Here is a 27,895-nt window from a genome sequence, read left to right as displayed (position 1 = left end):
GCAGCTAGAGTTCAACAATTACATGAAGACACAGCATGGATATACCGCAGCCTTCTAAATTACCTACTCACACACCGCAATACATTGTACACATGGGAGGCTATCCATAAATGATCGTCTGTTAAAGGATGTTAATCTAATTAACTAAACCATAGGGTAGTACATTTGTATCTTTGCAAAATTAAATTCATACAAACTGAATTTGTTTCTTTCTTTCTTTGATTAATTAACGTCCTATTAACAGCTATGGTCATGTAAGGACGGCCTCCCATGTGTGTTGTGTGCTGCGTGTATATTGTACTAGGTGTGTGTCCTGGAAGACTGCGGTATATTCATGTTGTGCTATACCACTGAAGCATCAAATTCATGCCAAGCTTTGTGAAAATTCACTCTGATGTCTTGACTTGACGGTAGGGTTTGAGGACATCCGCTGAATTGCTGCAACAATTTTTTTTTCAAAATGAAGGTTTTTGTAGTTATGTGATATAAAGGATATCAAATGTGTCTTTTCATAAAAGATTTGATGAAATTCTCCTCAAAATCTTAATTTTTACTTGCCAAGGCTCACTGTGAAATCACAAACGCAAAATTATCTCCCCTCTTCAAGAGAAAATTGGGGTAAAAACAACACTACATTGATGGTAATTTATATTTATTGACAAAGTTCAATATCTGCATATATATATATAGATATATATACACAAATGCAATACTTCAGATTCATATTGTTACATAAATGCTTATGGAAAGTTGACATTTTATATCAATTTCAATAAACTCTTTCACTTTTTTAAGATCTGACATTTAATCTGAAATCAAAAGCAGTAGGTGATTTCATCTACTTCTCTCTGTGCAGGCAGTATTTTTGGAACATTAGAGTAGTCTCCCATTGTGTCATGTTAATTACAGTCAGTATCACAGAGATGTGAATTCAGGGGAGATAATTTCAATTTGCAGAGGGGAGATAACTCACCCAACTCTTCCATTTCTTGTTTTAATAGCAAAACTGAAATGATAAAACTATTTCATTGATGATGGATGATTTGGGAAATGATGAAAATATGAGAATATAATTAAAAATACTTGAATGGGCAATGACAACAGGATGTAAAGGGCTCGGGATGGAATTAATATTTCGGTTACCATGGTTACCGTAAATTTCTAGAACTACATATATAAAACTTATCTCTTGAAAATAATGTCATGACGCTAAACAAATTTCACAAATATTATTGTTTTAATTTTCATTATATGAAATCAACAATACAAAATGTTGAAGAAATTGATATACTTTGGGCATGTTGTATAAGAATGTGAAGACTAGTGCTTTATGAAGGAAGATTTACTTGGAAGCAGGAATGCAGTGAGTTATACCGATACTAGACTGGAAACTTGGATTGTATCCCAGTACAGGAAATCTGTCAGAGGAAATCTTTAGAAGGAATTGGGGATCTGAACTGTAGTGAAACACCACTAGTACTCTGTACTATTAGGAATCAAGATGGAAAATGTTCTCTTAGGTGAGCTATACCTGGCAGGTGACAACTTTTGGACAACATCGAAGTTGTTCTACTAGGTGTATATTTTAAAACAAGAATGAGATCAACTTCCTTACTTATTAATTTTACTTGTTTTGAAAGGAACAGAAATATCTCTAGCATTGATAAATTATTTAATTCTGTCAATGGCGACAGGGGGAGATAACTATCCAACTCGGCAAAAATGATATAATTTTATTAATTCCCATGAAATTATTTTACATGAATATCACAACAAATTACCTCCCTTGATGATTTAAGTGCAGATTTTGACCCTTATATAAAGCAAAATATACATTTAATCTCTTTTTGTCATTAATGGAACAAAATTCCTTATTGTATTGGTAGACTTCATTCATTCCTTCTTCAAAGAAATTAAAATGAAAACAGAACAATATTGAACCAGTGTCATGTGCCAGATATATAATACAACTTTCTTTTCTGAACACAATCACACAAGCATACAATAAATAATTCAAAAAAATTAATCAACTATTCATTATCACCAGTACATGAGTACCATCCGACTGTTTACATCATTTTCTATCATAAAAGTCTCACAAATTATGAACAAAATAAAAGCATTGCCTAACAACAGCAATATTGTATTACTCTTTGTCCTTATATAAGATCAATAAATTAATAAACTCAATGACCCTCCCCCCTGAATTTTCATAATGGACTGGTCTAGTTTTTGATTAAGAAGAGTTCAAACATTTCTTCGGGGGTGATTGAGTTTAACCTATTTTGTTCAAATGTCATGTTGTTCATGGTTTAGTAACTAGTCTGTGACAAATCAAATATATAAGGGGTATACAAACCCACCTTGCTGGTCTTGTCAAAGTTTATATTTATTGTAATCTCAAAATAACAGAACAAAAATTGCATCCTATTTTTAATACCAGCAAAATGTCCTAGAAAGACTGTTTCAATATTCTAACATTTTAAATGTCTTCAAATTTTAAAAAAAAATTCTACCACAACACTACAAGGTTTGTCTGATAATAGATGACATTTCCTCTGATAATTCCCTGATGTTCAAATATGTTATTTACCGGCCAGATAACTCCACATTTTATTATTGTATGCAAGTCTTTGAAGATTCCCAGAGGAAGCAGCCAACCAAACCAAAGTAAAACAACACTGCCTTGACAAATCTCAATTTACCCGACAAGCATCATCCCTAGAGATTTGTTAGAAGTGTAAATGGATTTTAAACAATATACTCTCCATTTCTACCGGGTAGGTATTACTGTATAGTTCTTAAATTTTGCAGATGAAAACTTTCATGATTTACTGTTTGGAACTATTCGCAGGGGTTTATTTTTGTGAATTATCTATTCAGGCTTTGAAAGCATAATTCATACAATAGATTTTTATCAATTTTGCGAGGTGTTAAATTTTGCGAATTTTGATTAATTCGTAAATTTAATGAAATTGAAACCCCCACAAAAATTATTAACTATACAATAAATGGTAACACTTGAATTTTGATTTGTCTGGTAAGGCCTAAGGTACAAATTCAATGATCAAGAATCTTTTTCGCTTTTTAAAATTAATCTCGCGACTAATTCAGATATGTATGATCTTAAAGTCATTTTATTTCAGTAAATCTAGAAAATTGTCTCACATTCAAATATTTGGTATCAAACCCTTTTCTCTCTAGGGAAAATGACTTCTTCTGAGATAATTTTTGGTATAAATTAATCCCTGTTACATGAAATAGGCTAGTTAATTATAATGGCAAGAATAGTCTATTACAGAAACAAAGGGATGAACACATTACATAAGACAAGACAGTGTATGCTTGCATTGGTCAAATTAATTCCCTCCTTAAAAGTCCCAAAACTTACATCAAATCTTATTTGAACATCAACTCCTATTGATTTTTATCAATAATAGTTTTCTTATTTCTTCTTTATTTAGACATTTCATTATAATTATTTGTAACATGGGAACATTTTCTAATCAAAGCATCATGGAAATACATTCAGGGAAAGTTTCTTATAATTCATAAACGTGATGAAGAAAAACTTTTTTTATCAACCAAAAAAATGATGATCATCTAGAATATCCTTGATGTTGTTTTTTTTCAGTATTATGTTATAATTAAAAAAAGCTTCATACAAATCCATCATTACATATATATGTACGAATTAGGTCTATATAAATGTCATGACTGATTTCATTGGGTGTCACAAATACTTACGCTGTAAAAAAAAATATTCCCAAATTGATTTGATATTAAGAAGTCATGCCCATTTTACCCTTGTACAAATTTTCAAACCAGATTAAATTATATATAGTGATTGTTTTATTAAATATTGATGATATCATGGCAGCCAATCAGATCACAGATATTGTTTAGTCCTGATCAACTCGACCAACCATATTCCACCAAAATATCACATGCCCTTACAGTTCTTCAGACCCTGACCAATCACAGTTAGTGTTACTTCTGACTGACCAATCACAGCCAGTGTTACATGAGTCGGATGAAACATAATTTATGACATGAGCTATTTGATCTACATTATACAACACTGCTTGTGTCCATTTCCACGTAACTTTAGGCGCGACTTTGGCCGATAGTCCGCAAGGAAGGATAGTTGCTTTGCGTTGATGGCACCTCGCCGCTTGCTGTAAATCAAAATAACAATGTCATGTAGAATCAAAATTTTACTGGGTAAAGTTAATTCTTTTGACATTACATTTTCAGATTTGAACATTACTATTTCCAACAAACGTACTATATAGCAGCAGAGATTATTCTTTCTTCATTTAACTTTTTTCTCAACAATTTGAAGTTGATATATTATAGAACACTCCATTTTCATTTGGGAAAATTTGGCAGTCATCTCCCTTAAGTCAGCATTAATTTCTTTTTCATATTCAGAATGTATCTTACCATGGTTTCAACATTAACTGAAAATATTCACATATAACTTTTAGTTTCATTTGGAAAAATTTGACAGTTACCTCCCTTATATCAGCATGTGTGTACTTACCTTCGAATTAGTTCCACAGCATCTTCATATTTCATGCCACATTCAATCAAGGCCAACGCCACCAGTACTGGGGCTCTGTAAGGCAAACCAAACACAATAAACAACATCAGAATAATTAGTTGTCTGAGGCACTATGTCAAACAAACATCAAAATAATCAAACCTGTCCGCAAAGAAGGGATGCGATTGATACAATCAGTAAAAGGAGGAAATCTCTCCCTTTACTCCTTAAAAGATCATCATTTATGATGTTTTAGATCACATCTGACATCATTTGTTTCCCATAAATATTGTTCAATGACCTCAATCAGAGAAAGACAGTCTTTATAGTCAAATGTTCTTTCTACACCTGACATATATATTCAAAATGACCTATTGACAGGTTTGACATATTTTGTGAGCCCTAAAATTTGACTTATTTTGTGAGCCCTGAGATTTGACTATGTTGTGAGCCCTAAGATTTGACTTATTTTGTGAGCCTTTACATTTGACTATGTTGTGAGCCCTAAGATTTGACTTATTTTGTGAACCGCGAGGTTTGATTTATCTTGTGAGCCCTAAGGTGGACTAATTTGTGAGCCCTGAGGTTTTACATATTTTGTGAGCCCTGAGGTTTGATTTATCTTGTGAGTCCTAAGGTGGACTTATTTTGAGAGCCCGAAGATTTGACTTATTTTGTGAGTCCGAAGATTTGACTATTTTGTGAGACCTGAGGTTTGACATATTTTTCGAGCCCTAGGTTTGACATATTTTGTGAGCCCTAATCATAAGGTACCTCCGTCTCCTGAAGACTATATATACCATCACTGAATTTTACAGTTATTATTGTATAATAGAACTAATCAACCAACACGTGTCTGACACATACAAGCTCATACTGTATACAGTAACATACTATTTATTTTGGTAATCCTACCTCGTAACCACCGACATAACCACAGCTACTAGACAGCAACCTGTGGTTGTCATGGTTTTGCAGTTATAAAAATATCGCTCAGCCAATTAACCCCGCCATGTAATTACGAATCTACAAATAGCCTTATGGCAACAACAGGCTCGAGCGGTAAGTAGTCTGGGCAAACAAAAAGGTCCAATCAATAGACTGATTTTTTTTTAGCAATTTAAGTCAAATATCTTAATTTTCGCCATGGCAACCTCACACAACAATACTAGGATGTCTTCTAATCTTTAATCTTTTACTCTGCTAGCTTATCATCAGTTACACCCCTAGGGATGTAAACAGATCGAGTAGCCAATAACTAAACCACATTATAAGGTTTCAAGCGAAATAACATGTTTTTCTCATGCTAAGTAAATGAGTACAAAACTTTAAAGCACTGAATCGAAACTATTTATCCAAAGAAATGAAATACAGGTGAATAGCCCATCAAATATATATTGCATGACTAATCCAATTTATACTTCACAAGATATTAGGACCATTCTACAATTCAGTTGAAATTCCATATCTTTGTATATCTACCAGGTATCTTTACATTATATTGACTGTTACAAGATGACTATGCAACATATTTTGCTCTGAAATAAACTCTATTCTGCTAAATTTAAAGGTATTACCATATATTCGACCCAATAAGTACCCTGCTGCCCCTATAAGCACTCCTTTCCCTTTTCTGAGGCCTCAATAACTCATGTTGACTTGAAAACCGTGTATAGAAACTATTTGATTTCTTTTGTATGTCTTGCCCTGTGCAATAATTAGAGTGAAAGATTAGCCCAAATTTGGTTTTCTTTAGAGCCCTTTCATTTTTGAATTTTTAATCGCCCTGGGCGCTTATTAGGTCAAATACAGTACTAGAAATAGCATTATAATGGGACGATATAAGTATACATACAGGTGAGAATTTTGTCTAAAACAGAAAATTAATTTAATAAGACAGATCATGAGATCATATAATCGTTTCACACTAGGAAATATCCAGGCAAGAACCGTTTTTATACCACCTCCAGACGATAGATATAAAATATGTGTTATCCGTCACTGACACCGACAGCTCCACATCAAAGCTGCAGTATCATGACGGTTAAAATATTGATAGGAAGCCAGGGATTATTTGGCCCTTGGGAGGACAGATAACATTTATAGCCCGAGTTAATCCCAATGGTGTTATAGAGAGGACTTATTGACCTTACAAAACTGTAAACGACCAGGTGTACAGCTACAGTATAGGTAGGCCTATAGAATTGGAAACGTGGGATTATCTGTTTAAATTCAGGACATTAAACGGTGGGAATGGTCTCAAACAACGTATTTTTGCAACACAAATCTCAATGAAATTGCTCGTTGTGGAGAAAGTTTCTGGCCGATTAAGTTACAAACCATGCAGACCATAGCAACACTTGAGTTCTATGAATTTCCAGCTTATATATAACACAGTGCAAAAACATCCTGAAAAGTTATGATGTTTTAAAGGCGGGCACATGGTCTGATGCAGCTACACAGCTTTTTCTAAAATAGAACTATGCATGTTGTTGCCATGGAAACAACAACAAAATTCCACCAATTTGTAGCTGATGCCACCTTATAGCTTACCTTCCGAGTCCTGCAACGCAGTGTACAGCCACACAACATCCTGGCTCTTCCTTGAAGCGGGTCTTGAGCAGATTAAACCACTCGTCCATTACCATCATTGGAGGAGGGTTTCCATCATCAAACTGCCAGTCCTGTAAACATCCAATCCAAATTGCTCTTACAAATTAATCATCCAATCAAAGTGAAAGCAACATCCAATCAAAATTGGTCTTACAAACAAATTATCAAATCAAAGTGAAAGCAACATCCAATCAAAATTGGTCTTACAAAAAAATTATTCAATCATAGTTAAGGTTCTCTATATTTTACTTATAAAGGGGAGATCACTCTTCAAGGAAAAACGAAAGCATAATATTTCAATTCAAAATTGAACTGTTCCCCTGCTGTTTGTAAAACACACCTAAATAGATGAGAAAAGGGTGTTTTTTTAGAGGTGGGGCACTTATTGGGTCAAATAATCTATAGAGATGGGGCGCTTATTGGGTCAAATAAGTTTGAGGTACATCAATATATACAAAATATATAAATGAACCTTCTTTGTGTTTGTTTGTAAAATTAACAAATATAATGTGTGTATATAGGTTTAGCAGTTCAATAATCTTTCTTTCATAGTGTTGCTTAGAAATAATGAGTGTAAATGTTGTTTGCAGACCTACAGACAGGATGAAGAACTTTACAGCCCTGTGTGATGATGTTGGGTTATCACTGAGGAACATAATGGAAAGAGATCCTAGTAACACCAGCTATTTCTGTATACAACTCAGTAATCCTTCCTATTTCACAGAAGTATAGGTTGACCTACACGCTAACAGGGCATTTAGATCCATCATCTCCCGACACTACAAAAATACTTCCATCCCGCTGGAAGACTTACATGTATGTTAGGTCTATATATAAACACCAAAATACTTACATCCCGCTTTAAAACTTATATATTAACATTACCTACCAATATATAACAACACCAAGTTATATTTAATACAGAAACAAGACGCATGAAACATATATTAAAGGTAAATGAATAAGAAACTAATGTATTTTGTTCAATTTAGATCTGTACATTTGATATGCATGTACACAAATTCCTAACCAATGTGATATCTATAAATCACTCAAAGAGTCAATGCAAAAATGCTTCAAAAGTGTATGGTATCTATATATGACTCAACAAGAAATGACTCAACGAGTCAATGTAAATGCTTCAAAGGTGTTTGATATTTAAATGCCTCTAAGCTATATATTATAAATGACGCAATGAGTCAATGTAATTAAATGCTTCAAAGGTGTATAGTATCTATAAATGACTCAATAAGTCAAATCAAACCCTTCAAAGGTTTATATGGCATATATATAAATGACTCAATGAGTAAATGTTCATGCTTCAAAAGTGTATGGTATATATAAATGACTCAATGAGACAATGCAAGTGCTTCAAAGGTGTATGGTAATTATATATAAATGTATAGCAGTTTATAGAATTTGGGGCCTGGTTGACAGGTTGATTAATAATGGCATGCCGGGGTCATAAAAGGACAACATCTGGTGTAGGTAGTGTGTTGTAGAACTTGCGAGTGTGAAGGTATATTTGGGAGACTGCGGTATGTTCGTGTTGTAGAACTTGCGAGTGTGAAGGCATATTTGGGAGACTGCGGTATGTTTGTGTTGTAGAACTTGCGAGTGTGAAGGCATATTTGGGAGACTGCGGTATGTTTTTGTTGTAGAACTTGCGAGTGTGAAGGCATATTTGGGAGACTGCGGTATGTTTTTGTTGTAGAACTTGCGAGTGTGAAGGCATATTTAGGAGACTGCGGCGTGTTTGTGTTGTAGAACTTGCGAGTGTGAAGGAATATTTGGGAGACTGCGGTATGTTTGTGTTGTAGAACTTGCGAGTGTGAAGGCATATTTGGGAGACTGCGGTATGTTTTTGTTGTAGAACTTGCGAGTGTGAAGGCATATTTGGGAGACTGCGGTATGTTTTTGTTGTAGAACTTGCGAGTGTGAAGGAATATTTGGAAGACTGCGGTATGTTTTTGTTGTAGAACTTGCGAGTGTGAAGGAATATTTGGGAGACTGCGGCATGTTTGTGTTGTAGAACTTGCGAGTGTGAAGGCATATTTGGGAGACTGCGGCATGTTTATGTTGTAGAACTTGCGAGTGTGAAGGCATATTTGGGAGACTGCGGCATGTTTGTGTTGTAGAACTTGCGAGTGTGAAGGAATATTTGGGAGACTGCGGCATGTTTGTGTTGTAGAACTTGCGAGTGTGAAGGAATATTTGGGAGACTGCGGTATGTTCGTGTTGTAGAACTTGCGAGTTTGATGGCATATTTGGGAGACTGCGGTATGTTTTTGTTGTAGAACTTGCAAGTGTGAAGGCATATTTGGGAGACTGCGGTATGTTTGTGTTGTAGAACTTGCGAGTGTGAAGGCATATTTGGGAGACTGCGGTATGTTTGTGTTGTAGAACTTGCGAGTGTGAAGGCATATTTGGGAGACTGCGGTATGTTTGTGTTGTAGAACTTGCGAGTGTGAAGGAATATTTGGGAGACTGCGGTATGTTTGTGTTGTAGAACTTGCGAGTGTGGAGGAATATTTGGGAAACTGCGGTATGTCCGTGTTGTGTCTCTTTGTAATAGTGTAACTCTTGCCATTTTTATTACAATGCTATAACACAAAATGTAGGCCATAAATTGTCAATTTTGCTTAAATGTCATTATAATAGCTGCCATAAAGGTCATTCCATATGACCCAGAAGTGGAAAAATGCTAGACACTCTAACCACTACATCACATCAGCTGCCATAAATAAGAAAGAGAAATAGAAGAGCTCCCCATCTACCATAAAGGACATTAACCTACACATCTAATGTGTCGTACATTAAATGTGTACATGGGGTATTATGTTGTGGGGTTAACCTCCACATCTACTGTGTCGTACATGAAATGTGTACAAGGGGTATTATGTTGTGGGGTTAACCTCCACATCTACTGTGTCGTACATTAAATGTGTACAAGGGGTATTATGTTGTGGGGTTAACCTCCACATCTACTGTGTCGTACATTAAATGTGTACAAGGGGTATTATGTTGTGGGGTTAACCTCCACATCTACTGTGTCGTACATTAAATGTGTACAAGGGGTATTATGTTGTGGGGTTAACCTCCACATCTACTGTGTCGTACATTAAATGTGTAGAAGGGGTATTATGTTGTGGGGTTAACCTCCACATCTACTGTGTTGTACATTAAATGTGTACAAGGGGTATTATGTTGTGGGGTTAACCTCCACATCTACTGTGTTGTACATGAAATGTATACAAGGGGTATTATGTTGTAGGGTTAACCTCCACATCTAATATGTCGTACATTAAATGTGTACAAGGGGTATTATGTTGTGGGGTTAACCTCCACATCTACTGTGTTGTACATTAAATGTGTACAAGGGGTATTATGTTGTGGGGTTAACCTCCACATCTACTGTGTCGTACATGAAATGTGTACAAGGGGTATTATGTTGTGGGGTTAACCTCCACATCTACTGTGTTGTACATGAAATGTGTACAAGGGGTATTATGTTGTGGGGTTTACCTCCACATCTACTGTGTCGTACATGAAATGTGTACAAGGGGTATTATGTTGTGGGGTTAACCTCCACATCTAATATGTCGTACATTAAATGTGTACAAGGGGTATTATGTTGTGGGGTTAACCTCCACATCTACTGTGTTGTACATTAAATGTGTACAAGGGGTATTATGTTGTGGGGTTAACCTCCACATCTACTGTGTCGTACATTAAATGTGTACAAGGGGTATTATGTTGTGGGGTTAACCTCCACATCTACTGTGTTGTACATTAAATGTGTACAAGGGGTATTATGTTGTGGGGTTAACCTCCACATCTAATATGTCGTACATTAAATGTGTACAAGGGGTATTATGTTGTGGGGTTAACCTCCACATCTACTGTGTCGTACATTTAAATGTGTACAAGGGGTATTATGTTGTGGGGTTAACCTCCACATCTACTGTGTCGTACATGAAATGTGTACGAGGGGTATTATGTTGTGGGGTTAACCTCCACATCTACTGTGTCGTACATTAAATGTGTACAAGGGGTATTATGTTGTGGGGTTAACCTCCACATGTACTGTGTCGTACATTAAATGTGTACAGGGGTATTATGTTGTGGGGTTAACCTCCACATCTACTGTGTTGTACATTAAATGTGTACAAGGGGTATTATGTTGTGGGGTTAACCTCCACATCTAATGTGTCGTACATTAAATGTGTACAAGGGGTATTATGTTGTGGGGTTAACCTCCACATCTACTGTGTCGTACATTAAATGTGTACAAGGGGTATTATGTTGTGGGGTTAACCTCCACATCTACTGTGTCGTACATTAAATGTGTACAAGGGGTATTATGTTGTGGGGTTAACCTCCACAACTACTGTGTTGTACATTAAATGTGTACAAGGGGTATTATGTTGTGGGGTTAACCTCCACATCTACTGTGTCGTACATTAAATGTGTACAAGGGGTATTATGTTGTGGGGTTAACCTCCACATCTACTGTGTCGTACATGAAATGTGTACGAGGGGTATTATGTTGTGGGGTTAACCTCCACATCTACTGTGTCGTACATTAAATGTGTACAAGGGGTATTATGTTGTGGAGTTAACCTCCACATGTACTGTGTCGTACATTAAATGTGTACAAGGGGTATTATGTTGTGGGGTTTACCTCCACATCTACTGTGTTGTACATTAAATGTGTACAAGGGGTATTATGTTGTGGGGTTAACCTCCACATCTACTGTGTCGTACATTAAATGTGTACAAGGGGTATTATGTTGTGGGGTTAACCTCCACATCTACTGTGTCGTACATTAAATGTGTACAAGGGGTATTATGTTGTGGGGTTAACCTCCACATCTACTGTGTCGTACATGAAATGTGTACAAGGGGTATTATGTTGTGGGGTTAACCTCCACATCTAATATGTCGTACATGAAATGTGTACAAGGGGTATTATGTTGTGGGGTTAACCTCCACATCTACTGTGTCGTACATTAAATGTGTACGAGGGGTATTATGTTGTGGGGTTAACCTCCACATCTACTGTGTCGTACATTAAATGTGTAGAAGGGGTATTATGTTGTGGGGTTAACCTCCACATCTAATGTGTCGTACATTAAATGTGTAGAAGGGGTATTATGTTGTGGGGTTAACCTCCACATCTAATGTGTCGTACATTAAATGTGTACGAGGGGTATTATGTTGTGGGGTTAACCTCCACATGTACTGTGTCGTACATGGAATGTGTACAAGGGGTATTATGTTGTGGGGTTAACCTCCACATCTACTGTGTCGTACATTAAATGTGTACAAGGGGTATTATGTTGTGGGGTTAACCTCCACATCTACTGTGTCGTACATTAAATGTGTACAAGGGGTATTATGTTGTGGGGTTAACCTCCACATCTTCTGTGTCGTACATTAAATGTGTACAAGGGGTATTATGTTGTGGGGTTAACCTCCACATCTACTGTGTCGTACATGAAATGTGTACAAGGGGTATTATGTTGTGGTGTTAACCTCCACATCTACTGTGTCGTACATTAAATGTGTACAAGGGGTATTATGTTGTGGGGTTAACCTCCACATCTACTGTGTTGTACATTAAATGTGTACAAGGGGTATTATGTTGTGGGGTTAACCTCCACATCTACTGTGTTGTACATGAAATGTGTACAAGGGGTATTATGTTGTGGGGTTTACCTCCACATCTACTGTGTCGTACATGAAATGTGTACAAGGGGTATTATGTTGTGGGGTTAACCTCCACATCTAATATGTCGTACATTAAATGTGTACAAGGGGTATTATGTTGTGGTGTTAACCTCCACATCTACTGTGTCGTACATTAAATGTGTACGAGGGGTATTATGTTGTGGGGTTAACCTCCACATCTACTGTGTTGTACATTAAATGTGTACAAGGGGTATTATGTTGTGGGGTTAACCTCCACATCTACTGTGTTGTACATTAAATGTGTACAAGGGGTATTATGTTGTGGGGTTAACCTCCACATGTACTGTGTTGTACATTAAATGTGTACGAGGGGTATTATGTTGTTGGGTTAACCTCCACATGTACTGTACATGTGTAGTACATTAAATGTGAAGAAGGGGTATTATGTTGTGGGGTTAACCTCCACATCTAATGTGTCGTACATCAAATGTGTACAAGGGGTATTATGTTGTGGGGTTAACCTCCACATCTACTGTGTCGTACATTAAATGTGTACAAGGGGTATTATGTTGTGGGGTTAACCTCCACATCTACTGTGTTGTACATTAAATGTGTACAAGGGGTATTATGTTGTGGTGTTAACCTCCACATCTACTGTGTCGTACATGAAATGTGTACAAGGGGTATTATGTTGTGGGGTTAACCTCCACATCTACTGTGTCGTACATGAAATGTGTACAAGGGGTATTATGTTGTGGGGTTAACCTCCACATCTACTGTGTCGTACATTAAATGTGTACAAGGGGTATTATGTTGTGGAGTTAACCTCCACATGTACTGTGTCGTACATTAAATGTGTACAAGGGGTATTATGTTGTGGGGTTTACCTCCACATCTACTGTGTTGTACATTAAATTTGTACAAGGGGTATTATGTTGTGGGGTTAACCTCCACATCTAATATGTCGTACATTAAATGTGTACAAGGGGAATTATGTTGTGGGGTTAACCTCCACATCTAATATGTCGTACATTAAATGTGTACAAGGGGTATTATGTTGTGGGGTTAACCTCCACATCTACTGTGTCGTACATGAAATGTGTACAAGGGGTATTATGTTGTGGGGTTAACCTCCACATCTAATATGTCGTACATGAAATGTGTACAAGGGGTATTATGTTGTGGGGTTAACCTCCACATCTACTGTGTCGTACATTAAATGTGTACGAGGGGTATTATGTTGTGGGGTTAACCTCCACATCTACTGTGTTGTACATTAAATGTGTAGAAGGGGTATTATGTTGTGGGGTTAACCTCCACATCTAATGTGTTGTACATTAAATGTGTAGAAGGGGTATTATGTTGTGGGGTTAACCTCCACATCTAATGTGTCGTACATTAAATGTGTACGAGGGGTATTATGTTGTGGGGTTAACCTCCACATGTACTGTGTCGTACATGGAATGTGTACAAGGAGTATTATGTTGTGGGGTTAACCTCCACATCTACTGTGTCGTACATTAAATGTGTACAATGGGTATTATGTTGTGGGGTTAACCTCCACATCTACTGTGTCGTACATTAAATATGTACAAGGGGTATTATGTTGTGGGGTTAACCTCCACATCTACTGTGTCGTACATTAAATGTGTACAAGGGGTATTATGTTGTGGGGTTAACCTCCACATCTACTGTGTCGTACATGAAATGTGTAGAAGGGGTATTATGTTGTGGGGTTAACCTCCACATCTACTGTGTCGTACATGAAATGTGTAGAAGGGGTATTATGTTGTGGGGTTAACCTCCACATCAACTGTGTTGTACATTAAATGTGTAAGAGGGGTATTATGTTGTGGGGTTAACCTCCACATGTACTGTACATGTGTAGTACATTAAATGTGTACGAGGGGTATTATGTTGTGGGGTTAACCTCCACATGTACTGTACATGTGTAGTACATTAAATGTGTAGAAGGGGTATTATGTTGTGGGGTTAACCTCCACATCTACTGTGTCGTACATTAAATGTGTACAAGGGGTATTATGTTGTGGGGTTAACCTCCACATCTACTGTGTCGTACATGAAATGTGTACAAGGGGTATTATGTTGTGGGGTTAACCTCCACATCTACTGTGTCGTACATTAAATGTGTACGAGGGGTATTATGTTGTGGGGTTAACCTCCACATCTACTGTGTCGTACATGAAATGTGTACAAGGGGTATTATGTTGTGGGGTTAACCTCCACATCTAATATGTCGTACATTAAATGTGTAGAAGGGGTATTATGTTGTGGGGTTAACCTCCACATCTACTGTGTCGTACATTAAATGTGTAGGAGGGGTATTGTATGTTGTGGAGTTAATTAGCCTACATCACACGGCCAGACACACAGGCAACTTGACACCATTCCAGAGTGGATACAGGGCAGTGGGTCAAGGGCTAACAAGTTTTTTTATTTACTACTGAGGCCACACAGTACATTTATATAATTACTGACAATAAGTATAGTCCCATGTCAGCCACATTATTGTAATAGCTATAATCCTCAACCACATTAGTATAGCATACCTACAACTCCATGTCTATGAGTTATCCAAGTGAAATCTACGGACTACCTAGCTAGGCTAATATAGATAATCTGATCCATGATGCCTCAAGTCCCCAGAGATCAAATACTAAGTTACATTACTGTAATCCATCCATTATCCTCCAAAGTTTACTCTACTATTCCACCAAATAAGCGCCCCTTCTAGTTATTGATACCTCAATTTGAGCTCAAATTTAATTTACACTGCAAATATGAATACAGTACCGGGCATCCATCTTTTTATAGATTCAGAAGTCAAATCAAATGTCTTAGAAATCTGACATGAAACATATAACAAATAGGCATGTACTTTAAACTCAACAGTCAAATCTAAGTCAAAAACATACTCTGTCCTGCTGTATACTTTATAAATTACAGTGTAAAAGCAAAACCGTATTTCGAAATAATCAAAGCGACAAGGCCACTCATAGTTGCTGTGACTGAAGGACTCAAACAAAGGAATAAAGAAATTGGTTTTTCATTGAAATACTGAATTTAGTATACTTTTTTTTTTTTAATTCTTTATTAATTACTAAATTATCAATTTCATCAATGTCTCTTCAAAGACAAAAAAAAATAAAAATAAGTTAACATATCTGTATCTTAATATCCACTTAACATTGAAGAATATTTTCGGAAAATATAACATTAGAAATATTACCATTTACGGATATGTTTTGGTTTCCTTTTTAGAAAACTAACATCGGTTGCTTTAACGACTTTTGACTAATAAATCATGGCCAGATAATCATTGCCAAATAAAAGGTACATTATTTTATGACGAATATCACTCGGATTTATTTTAAATTCACAAGAACGCTAGCCGCTAATATCAAGAAAACTTCATGTACTGTATCTGACTTTAGCAAGTCTTCGTAAGGCTACCGTACATTACACGACAATATAAGTTCATTTGTCACTTTAAATTGTTCGTACATATAAAGATCTATATTATCATTATATTTTGTAAGTTTATGTTGATAAATTTTGTACTTTTTCCCTTTCAATACAACGCAGTTGTCGATAAACAAAAGACACAACTTCCAGTGAAAGATCAAGGGAGGTAACACGTACTCAAAACTTTTTACTTTTACTGCGCAATAATATCATCAGATATAGTTCATCAATGCAACCAACACAAAAAACTTTACCTTCCTAACGTTTGATTACAATAATCGATCAGTAGCATGAATTACGTAAAACTTAAATAAACATACACAATCCAAAATCCACCGAAAGTCTGCCGCGGAGGAAGACAGCGAAAAAGGCATTGTTCGTGATTTTCGAGAGACTACTGATCTCAGAGTAATACAAATTCAATGTCTGTGGTTTTGAATACTGGGGTTTTATTTTTTCATACCATCAAGTATTAAGTGAAATGAACAAAACAACTTTTAATTTTCATCGCGGAGTGGTTTCATTGTTTTGATGTGCACAGGCTCGCCGAGAGTACCTAAGAATGCTGTTTCACAGTATAAAAAAAAACCACTGGATTCTTTATTTGAAATCTTCTTAGAAAAAAGAAGATTCTTCTTCAATTTTTTTTTTTTTTTTTTGCGTGAAATGTTTGTCCAATGGTTCTATTAAGCCTCCTCTCAATTGTCTAAGAACTCTGGGCGCTTATATAAATGATTACGGTAGGTTTGTAATATTAATCCCTTGTGTTAAACAACACAGACATTATCACAGTACGTTTGTACTAATAGTGTGGGCATTGTAATCCTAAGCCTTGGACTTACAGACTAAAATGTACTTATTAGCTCAGTAAGTCTGGAATAACAACTGGTGTGAACTGTCAAGAGAGTACTCGATGATTTAAATAACATAAAACCTAATAACTAGTACAGTTAATACCCAGACAATGTGGCCAAGTGGCTCAGTAGTAACAGATCCATGTCACATGATGTGCCTTTTACCTATTACAAGACAGAGCGTGATTATTATGGTATGTAATCAAAATTTCAGCTGTTCACATAATGCAACAAGACAATAGTCGCAGGAACTTTTTACAAACTGAACTTATTCACATTTTTGGGAAAATATAAAAACCCTGTGGTGTGCCTCACTATATATATAAAACCCTGTGGTGTACCTCGAGTTCACTATATATATGTACGAGTATACAGACCCCTGTGGTGTGCCTCACTATATATGTGTATACAGACCCATGTGGTGTGCCACACTATATATATGTGTGGCGTGCCTCACTATATATATGTATACAGACCCCTGTGGTGTGCCTCACAATATATATGTATACAGACCCTGTGGTGTGCCTCACAATATATATGTATACAGACCCCTGTGGTGTGCCTCACTATATATATGTGTGGTGTGCCTCACTATATATATGTATACAGACCCCTGTGGTGTGCCTCACAATATATATGTATACAGACCCCTGTGGTGTGCCTCACAATATATATGTATACAGACCCCTGTGGTGTGCCTCACTATATATATATGTATACAGACCCCTGTGGTGTGCCTCACTATATATATGTATACAGACCCCTGTGGTGTGCCTCACTATATATATGTATACAGACCCCTGTGGTGTGCCTCACTATATATATGTATACAGACCCCTGTGGTGTGCCTCACAATATATATGTATACAGACCCCTGTGGTGTGCCTCACTATATATATGTGTGGTGTGCCTCACTATATATATGTATACAGACCCCTGTGGTGTGCCACACTATATATATATGTATACAGACCCCTTTGGTGTGCCTCACAATATATATGTATACAGACCTCTGTGGTGTGCCTCACTATATATATGTTTGGTGTGCCTCACTATATATATATGTGTGGTGTGCCTCACTATATATATATATGTATACAGACCCCTGTGGTGTGCCTCACTATATATATGTATACAGACCCCTGTGGTGTGCCTCACTATATATATGTATGTATACAGACCCCTGTGGTGTGCCTCACTATAAATATGTATACAGACCCCTGTGGTGTGCCTCACTATATATATGTATACAGACCCCTGTGGTGTGCCTCACTATATATATATGTATACAGACCCCTGTGGTGTGCCTCACTATATATATGTATACAGACCCCTGTTGTGTGCCTCACTATATATATGTATACAGACCCCTGTGGTGTGCCTCACTATATATATGTATACAGACCCCTGTGGTGTGCCTCACTATATATATGTATACAGACCCCTGTGGTGTGCCTCACTATATATATGTATACAGACCCCTGTGGTGTGCCTCACTATATATAGTAGATAAATTACAGGAAATGTGATAGAAACATTGTGTGTCAACAAGCTATGGTCACTACAGTCGCTACAAACACAGACTCTTAGTGACGTCAAAAACATGTCGCATAACACCAATCTCTCCAATACACAACTCTCTACGTCAAAATATTCGCTATCTCCACAAAACAAACACCAATATTGATGTCTTCTCTCTGACATCTTCAGACAGTCTCTTCTCAGCTTTATACACAACGTGATTTACTATCACTGCAAGCTCAAGGGTAAATTGCTAAAGTGGTGATGTTAGTATTATCTGACTAAAATTTTTGGTGAAAATGTTAAATGGTGAAAATGTTAAATAATATGTTCAAATCATTTCATTCGAAGTTTTGAATATTGGGGTGGGTTTTTTTCACACAATAAAGTATCACGTGAAATGAACAATACAACTATTAATTTTCATCGCAGAGTGGTTTCATTGTTTGGATGTGCACAGGCTCGCTGTGCATATCTAAGAATGCTGTTTCACAGCATCAAAAATAAAATCTTACAGCAATTGGTTTGGATAAAAATAACTTGGACCTATTTAATGATAACAGACTACAAATCTGTAACCATTGATTAGCCTTATCATCACCATCTTATAACTCCAATTTAGTCGAGGAAAATAACTGGCAGTATAGTGAAGGGTTGACTGTGATAATGTTAAATTTTACTTTGTCTATAAAAAGCCTAATGAACAGAAGACATCCAGACTAAAACACTTGTTGAAGGCCTTTTTGTATCCCCATCAATAAATGTCTGAGTTTTGAGACAAACAAGACCAACAGATGTTGTACTTGATTGATTGATGGACTTAACGCCCTTGTTTGGGTATACAGGTATATCCCTGTCTAGGATTAAGTACCAGATCAACCCCTCACTGTACCTTTATGTGAGTTTGGACTGTTGAGAAGGGGGGAGGAGGGTACAAGATAAAGCCGGAACTTGCTCAAAATCAAAAATTATTAAATTTATTGAAAATTTACTTTTGGAGTATTTATATAAATTTTAGAAAAAAAATTGAGAAAACTGAATTATTATTGTCCAAGAGATAGGACAGTGAGCCAACAGACAGTAATTTTCTCGGTCTGTAAAATTTCCTAGTGATGAGAAAATCTGCTGTAGGGTGACCTGAATCACCAGACACCCAAGTGTTTCTGTCATCCCCTTTGTCAACCCATTCAACCTTAAGACACATTTAGACTCTTCGAAATTAAAGATTAGACTAGTCCATTATGAAATTTCAGTGGTGAATGAATTAAATAAATTCCTGTCTGGGCCAGATCCTCCCAATGAATGGCATTCCTCCGTTCAATACTACAGGAGACATTAGAGTACACACATTAACAGCCACCAGTTGACTTCTATCGACTTCTATCGAGGTCAACCTCTACAAATAGGTCACCAACAAGTCAGGCTGGTGTGTGCAATAGATGATTCATCGCCAGACTGTGATCTAAAGTGTTTGTAGATCAACAATTGGTTATAGAGATTTGTGCATCTGAATCTGAAGTGGATGCTCAGGGTCACACCCCTGAAATATCATAATGGACTGAACTAGTCTTCGATTTAGGAGAGTCTAAATGTGTCTGGAGGGGTGAATGAGGTTAACAGGTTGTCACTACAGACAGGTCGAGGTGTTAACATTATATATGAGATATCCCATCAATGCAATTCAAAATGAATCATCAGTTCTATTCTTATTCATGAATCACTATTGATTGATAGTAAACGATGGGAAACAGAACAGTTAAGATTATTGTTAACTAGTTGGTGACAAATGAAGCAATAGGTTTAGTCATGTTGGTGGTAAATTAGACAAATGAAGCAATAGGTTTAGTCATGTCGCTGGTAAACTGGACATATGAAGCAATAGATTTATACATTTAGTCATATTGGTGATAAACTGGACCAATGAAGCAATAGGTTTAGTCATGTCGCTGATAAACTAGACAAATCAAGCAATTGGTTTAGTCATGTTGCTGATAAACTAGACAAATGAAGCAATAGGTTTAGTCATGTAGATGTTGAACCCTTAATTAAGCATCAGATTACTTTAACTTACTGTAATATATATCTTAATATCCATACTCATTTATGTCTAAATCTTGTCTTCAATATACAGACATGCGAGATCTAAAAAAAAACTTTTAACACCACTGACATATTAACTCATTGAAACCCTGAAACCACATTTAGACTCTTCTAAATCAAAGACCAGACCAGTCCATTACAAAATTTCAGGGGTGAATGAGTTAAATGTATAAATAATACATAACCTGTCACAGCAAATTTATTCAAACTTCCTGATCAGCAAGTATGTATTATTACATATTATGTAGTATTATAATACATATATAACAATGTTATATAAATAGAAGGTTAATATAGTCAGGCCTAATCAAACACAATTTGACTTGTATATTATCAGCGAAGTTTAAAAGCCTATAAATATATATAGGACATTCAAAATTAGTTATTCTCCTATTTAAATCTTTGAGTATGTGTATTAAATCATTTCAGAGGAGTTTACATTATAAACACATGTGATTTGTCAATTCACATGTTAATTAAGTCCAGGGCCAGATTTAGGGCTAAAATTCTCCATGGCCATTTTTTCCCCCAAATCATGATCAAAGTACAGTAAAAGCCATGTTTTTGTTGACATAATTTCATGTTTCACTTTTTCACAACAATTTAGTTTAGTGATTGAGACGTCTTTGTTTCTACTTTACCTGTATTTGAATTTGAATTTGGCCCTAAATGACCTTAGTTGTCGATGAGCCGTAAAACTCAAACAAACAAATTGAATAATTCAGTACCAAATATGTTGAATTTAAACACCAAACGAACTTTACTAGACAACGGTTTGTTTAATAAGTTTAAATGTCCTGCTGACAACTAGTCATATCAGGATGGCCTCCCTTGCATGTAATGTGCTGCGATGTGTAAATGTATACTTTGGGAGGCTGCGATATGTTAGTGTGGTGTCGCTATGTGATAGAGAAACTCTTGCCCTTTTCTTTTATCTAAGCTAAGATATAAATTTATAGTTGACTAACTGGTCATGGATGGTCAGGTTTTCATACTCTTGACCTTATAATTATCTCCATTTCATAATCAGTCGGAATTCATGGATCACTTATCCTGTTAAGACGGACTAGTATGTACTTTATTGACGAGACTGTACATGTGTACCTGACTTTATTGACGAGACTGTACATGTGTACCTGACTTTATTGACGAGACTGTACATGTGTACCTGACTTTATTGACGAGACTCTACATGTGTACCTGACTTGATTGACGAGACTCAGTACATGTGTACCTGACTATATTGACGAGACTGTACATGTGTACCTGACTTAATTGACGAGACTGTACATGTGTATCTGACTTTATTGACGAGACTGTACATGTGTACATGACTTTATTGACGAGACTCAGTACATGTGTACATGACTTTATTGACGAGACTCAGTACATGTGTACCTGACTTTATTGACGAGACTGTACATGTGTACCTGACTTTATTGACCAGACTGTACATGTGTACCTGACTTTATTGACCAGACTGTACATGTGTACCTGACTTTATTGACGAGACTCAGTACATGTGTACCTGACTTTATTGACGAGACTGTACATGTGTACCTGACTTTATTGATGAGACTGTACATGTGTACCTGACTTTATTGACCAGACTGTACATGTGTACCTGACTTTATTGACCAGACTGTACATGTGTACCTGACTTTATTGACGAAACTCTGAACATGTGTACCAGGTACCTGACTTTAATGAAGAGACTCGGTACATGTGTCCCTAAGTTTACGAGACTTGGTACATGCGTACTTACCAAGACACGTATGCCCTGGGTGTCCAGTTTTTCTGTTTTGTAGGTGGGCTCGCACACCCGCACCACATCTTTAGCACCACGCTTCTGGAGTTCCTGAAAACATTCAAGTCGTTATTAATTATATCATTCTGATACGACGTATTACAGAGTTACCTCTCTTGATTGTGAATTGTGACATCCTTATTTTGCAAGCGTAATTAACATCAATATCCTTATTTTGCAAGCGTAATTAACATCAATATCTCTTAAAAGTATCAAGTTGTGCTAGCTTGTTTTCTCCGAAAAGTAACGCTCCAATAACATGGCGTCAACATAAATATATCTATAAGGGCAGATAACTCCAAATACAGAGTAATCATAGTATAGATAACCCACGTCATTAACAGAGATCAAACGTGACCAATTAACAATTGCAACACCCCATGGAAAACAAGAGGCAATTGTGAATTGTATACACAGGATAATGTCTTCAGGTAATCAAATTATGAATAATGTTAAATTTAGTCTACTTCAGATCACTTTTACCTGAAAAAGAGTTTATTTAAATGAAACAAACTTTTCAGGTCAATTACAGTTGAAAAACATCCAAACATGACCTATATAAATTGGCATGAATTTCAGGTGGAAAGTTTGACTGCAATTAAGATTTTCTCAGATCAATTTGACCTGAAATTCACCTAAAATTGACATTTAATTTTCTTCAAGTGAAACTGACCTCTCATGTCTGATCATTTTCAGGTGAACTTCAGGTCAAGCTTTTTGCAGGTAAAATATATTGGCCTTAGGATATTTTGTCTGTAAGTACTACATTTAAATACCCGCCCTGAACAGAACATATATGCTTACTTCTATAAATTTATCCATGGTAGCATCAGTCGGCCTATCCATGATCAGAAACCTCATATTCTTATACTCAATTTCAGCCGGGTCTGGTCGTCTCGCCTTCATGTTAGCAGACATTAGCTAGACAATTCCTTCAATATCAATTAGTCCAGATCAAAGGAAAGCTTTGGTTTCCTTTAATAAATCCCTTTTTCCTCAAGATAACTGGAGACTCTGATGTCCCGCAGTTGAAAACTTTTACAGTAACTTCACACTTTACGGAAAGTAGCACATCGGAACTCTGTAATTTATCCGTCAAATTATGGATCCCGAATCATACTATATATATCACACCATCAAACAAAGACGTGCATTAATTCAATTCTGCAAGCGTTGATTTCGTGAAAGGCATCCACATTAAAAACAAGTCTTGAAATAAATATCCACGATTCACGAAAAAAATAAATCCAGATTTCCTAAAATTTGAACACAATATACATTGGTATAAAGCAGAGAAAAATATATCTATATTCTTAACTATTTGAATATCAATGCACCACCTATGGTATATATATCAGTTTTTAACTAGAACACAACATTAATATAGAATATATATATCTTGCTCATGGAACAACAATCAAACACTCAAGTGAACAGGATGAACTCTGAGGTACAAACAAAAGAAAACGCGACAACTCCACCTAGACTAAGTGATGAAAGACGTGTGGGCGATGTCAATCCTGTTGTTATCTTGACACATCCAACTCACGAATAAATTTGTTAAATTCACAAAGTATGTCTGTAGTTTTTTAGAAACTAGACACAATTTTCCGTAATTTACCCCATCTAATCCGCCGAATTGTTATATCTCTACGGCGTTGGATTCTGTTTTTTTTTCACGAAATGGGGGACTATTTTTTCTCAGGTATATCTTTAGTCAATGCCAATTTGGAAGTAAAAAGTATATTTGATCACTTGTTATGTAACAGCCCATAGGAGTTGACATGTATTTTAATGTTTACGTTACACGACGACGTTACCAACAAAATCTCAGGGGAGGTAAATCTCACTGGAGGTAAACACAAGCACCGTTAGTTTATTGGCTGGTTCAGACACTCACGCCAATTACACTCAGAAACAGCAAGACAGGCACAGCTTGCTTTGGCAAAGGTGACGGACAATAACACGACGCAAAAAGTACGATGAAACAACAGGTGATCGCACGGACCGTGGACGAGCTCGTCTCCACACTAGGAAGGGTGGATTCGATGAGGACAGCAACCAGACGATGATAAGAAAGGCGATGACAAAGACGATGACAAAGGCGATGATAGAGAGGAGAAGAGGAATATACACGCTTTACAGTGCGTGTTGTGCCTGGCAGTAATCTCCACTGTTCGTCACGAACTCCATAAATGTGTGACCCAATTCACCAAAAAACTGAAACAACAGAAAAACGGAGTGTTACAATAAAGTAATGGCAAAATGTCGTCAATATGTCACTCAAAATTTGTTTTAAATTGGTAAAATATATCATTTTTATTCAACCAAGATGCTTGTTGTTTCATATTATCAAACACCAATTAAGAAAATTACTACCATATTAATATCATAATTTATCAGCTTTTAAGTAGTATAGTTCTATTAATAAAACAGGTGAACTTATACTTGGAGGAGTCGGTCAACTGTTGTGTTTACGAACAAACAAACAGACAGATTGACGGACATTGTACTCATTATAGCTGTGTGTGAATATACCAGGCCCTGGCACCATAAAACTATTCTCAGCCAGATTTTTTACTCACGTGTATGATTTAACACAGACTTGACTGAAAAAAAATGTGTCTGAGAAAGTTTTATGGTGCCAGGCCCAGAGCTACCCGGAGAAACTACTTCTATTCTTCTATATATTATATATGTGTATTACAATTTCCTATACATGTACATGATAATTTTACAATTAATTTTTTTTTTTTTTTTTTTTTTTACTGGTATATTTTTTCAGTTCTAATTTTCATATTTTTTTTAAATGGTCAGATATGAAAGCAGAGGTCAATGTGCGTAATAAAACAAGTTCTAACTTCAGATTACTCACCATTATTGGCAATTTAGTGCTCTCTGTAAACACTAGGTATAATATTTAAAGTTGTAACAGGAAGCGAATATAATTTTTTGTTTGGCCGTACATATCTCAATCGTAGCTTAAGTCAGAAGGGAATCCCCCACAGTTTTATGGTAAATACAATATCAAATGAAATGTGTTCTTCAGGAAAATTCACTACAAATAAAAACACTAAGTATTTACACAAAGTTCATGTTGTAACAGGAAGCGAATATTATTTTTTGTTTGGCCTTACATATCATTTGTAGCTAGTCAGAGGGGGAATCCCCTACACAGTTTTATGGAGAATACCATAATAATGTGAATTCTTCAGGGAAATTCACCACAGTTCTCACATAGCTGAGGCACTGGAGCAGTAAAACAGGCCTAATGGTAAATTAAACACCTAACTGAGAAATGATTTTTATCAACTGGGATATCAACTAAAGGTAATTAAATATCAATAATAATGGGTATATTAGAATATAGATCTAAATGTTGTAGGGTCAATTTACACTTCATAACATTGAAAATGTTACATTTTTTCATTGACATACAAACTAAAGAAGCATTGAGGTCCTTTTTGTCTGGTGTGATTATAACCCTGCACTTTTCTAAATTACCTTTCATGAAACATCTTTTGTTTTTTTTTGTTTTTTTTTTGATAATTTTCGATTTTTTAACATTATGAAAGATATTCATTCATAGAATTTGATTTTGAATATCTTTATTTCATTACCCATTTTAATGAAAGAAATATTTTTCTGTGATTGCAAATGAACATAATTTTGATTAATTAGCGGAGTCATTAATTTAACTTCTTTAATTTACAACCAACTATATTATATCATGTAACTTCAAATGATCGAGCAGACTAATGGAATGACGTCAACAACTTTGAGTTAACGATGAGTTAGCATATTTCAGCTTTCAATGAAAATCAAACCATATTTCATCAAAGAGTCAAATGAATTGTTATAAAATATACTAAATAAAATGACCATTAAGATGTACTTAATTAATAAAAATACCATATATACTACCTTTCATTGAACAAAGAATCAAGTTCAGAAGTTTTCTTTGGGATGGAAATAATCAAAGTTGTATGACTATCACATGAACTGGTACGTTAGTATGACGATACAATAATATCTGATTAGATCAAACAAAATATTTCTGATATGTTTTGAGGATCCGGAGAAACCGTATTGTATCAAATCATACTTATTACATAATTAACTGCTGGTTTCAATGATGAAATAAGCTAACCAGATTGTATGACTATCACAAGAACTGCCACGTTAGTATGACTATGTAATCTGATAACAAAATATTTGAGATATGTTTTGAGGAGAAATTCCGTTCATACTGAGAAACACATGATCGCACCTCACATTGGTCAGGTTACTCGTCCGTTACTTGCGTGACTGAACCGTGGAAACGAACATCCATGAATATCTGAGTCGTAAAACAACTGTGGACGTCTAGCGACAGTCCGATACGAATCCACACACATAGGAAGTTATACTGGCGTGTCACGGGGTGGTAAAGATGTGAACAGCTATCAAATCACAGGTATATCACAGGTAAATCAAACAGGTACTGTCTTAATAGCGGGCCAGTTTTCTCCACGATTTATAGTCACAACTTGTAGCTTCCACTGTGAACTATGTTGTGGGGAAACTGCGTAGGACTGTCTATATATCTCTGCACTACCTACGTACACACATGTGTACCTGTATATATTTACCACACGAGATTGACAACTGTATATATTTACCACACGAGATTGACAGCTAGAGCTAGGTACTGTATATATACACACACACAACTTGCCCTGCTGTGTATTACTGTGGAGAATCACCCCTACAACATGTTACACATTTACAACATGTGTCTATCACAGTCAGATAAACCAGGAAAATTAAACTAAAAAATAATTCACACAGATTACATTATAGATCTATAAATAACAACAACCTCCTCTATGATTGGTCAATATCTGGTGAATGGACATTGATCTATTTTTAGAACAATATATTTCTCTACAATAATTAGTTTATCGTCCTAAATAGTATGTAAGAATTCTCTACAATAATTAGATTATCATCGTCAATAATTAATAGATCTATCTTATATTGGGACCCTTCAGTTTTGTTACAGTACATATAAAAGCAAAAGGCCATTAAAAATGACATTCAACAGTTATATATATAATTAAGTTTGGCTGCAGTCATTCAGCAGATTACATCAACCAATGATATGAATTATTTCTTTGAAATAAATCAATTATGATTTCTAAACCAGTTTTTGAAGTACAAGCATAGTGAACATCATGTACACTTTCCCTCTTTCCCTGCAGTGTCACTTGCACGACATCTCTAATCCACTCG

General features: G+C 35.9%; 1 protein-coding gene across 4 annotated transcripts in view; it reads right to left on the bottom strand.

Moving 5' to 3' along the window:
- Window positions 1–639: 639 nt before the first annotated feature.
- Window positions 640–27,895, bottom strand: part of LOC138308473 (protein tyrosine phosphatase type IVA 2-like) — a 52,912-nt gene continuing 25,656 nt past the window's right edge. For 3 of the 4 annotated variants that reach the window (XM_069249456.1, XM_069249458.1, XM_069249459.1), the window contains exons 2-6: window positions 23,426–24,841; window positions 22,580–22,672; window positions 7,100–7,230; window positions 4,547–4,621; window positions 640–4,178 (exon numbers count right to left, since the gene is read on the bottom strand). In XM_069249456.1, the coding sequence (XP_069105557.1) occupies window positions 4,067–4,178; window positions 4,547–4,621; window positions 7,100–7,230; window positions 22,580–22,672; window positions 23,426–23,539 (525 nt within the window). In that variant the 5' untranslated portion in view covers window positions 23,540–24,841 and the 3' untranslated portion in view covers window positions 640–4,066. Of the gene's footprint in view, window positions 4,179–4,546; window positions 4,622–7,099; window positions 7,231–22,579; window positions 22,673–23,425; window positions 24,842–26,891; window positions 27,235–27,895 lie in introns of those variants that run through there. The other variant, XM_069249457.1, reaches the window with a different exon arrangement.

Source organism: Argopecten irradians, chromosome 15 (assembly GCF_041381155.1).
Source record: "Argopecten irradians isolate NY chromosome 15, Ai_NY, whole genome shotgun sequence".
NCBI classification, from domain to species: Eukaryota; Metazoa; Mollusca; class Bivalvia; order Pectinida; family Pectinidae; genus Argopecten; species Argopecten irradians.
Note: the sequence above shows the minus strand (reverse complement) of the source record. Positions and strands in the feature narration are given on the sequence as shown.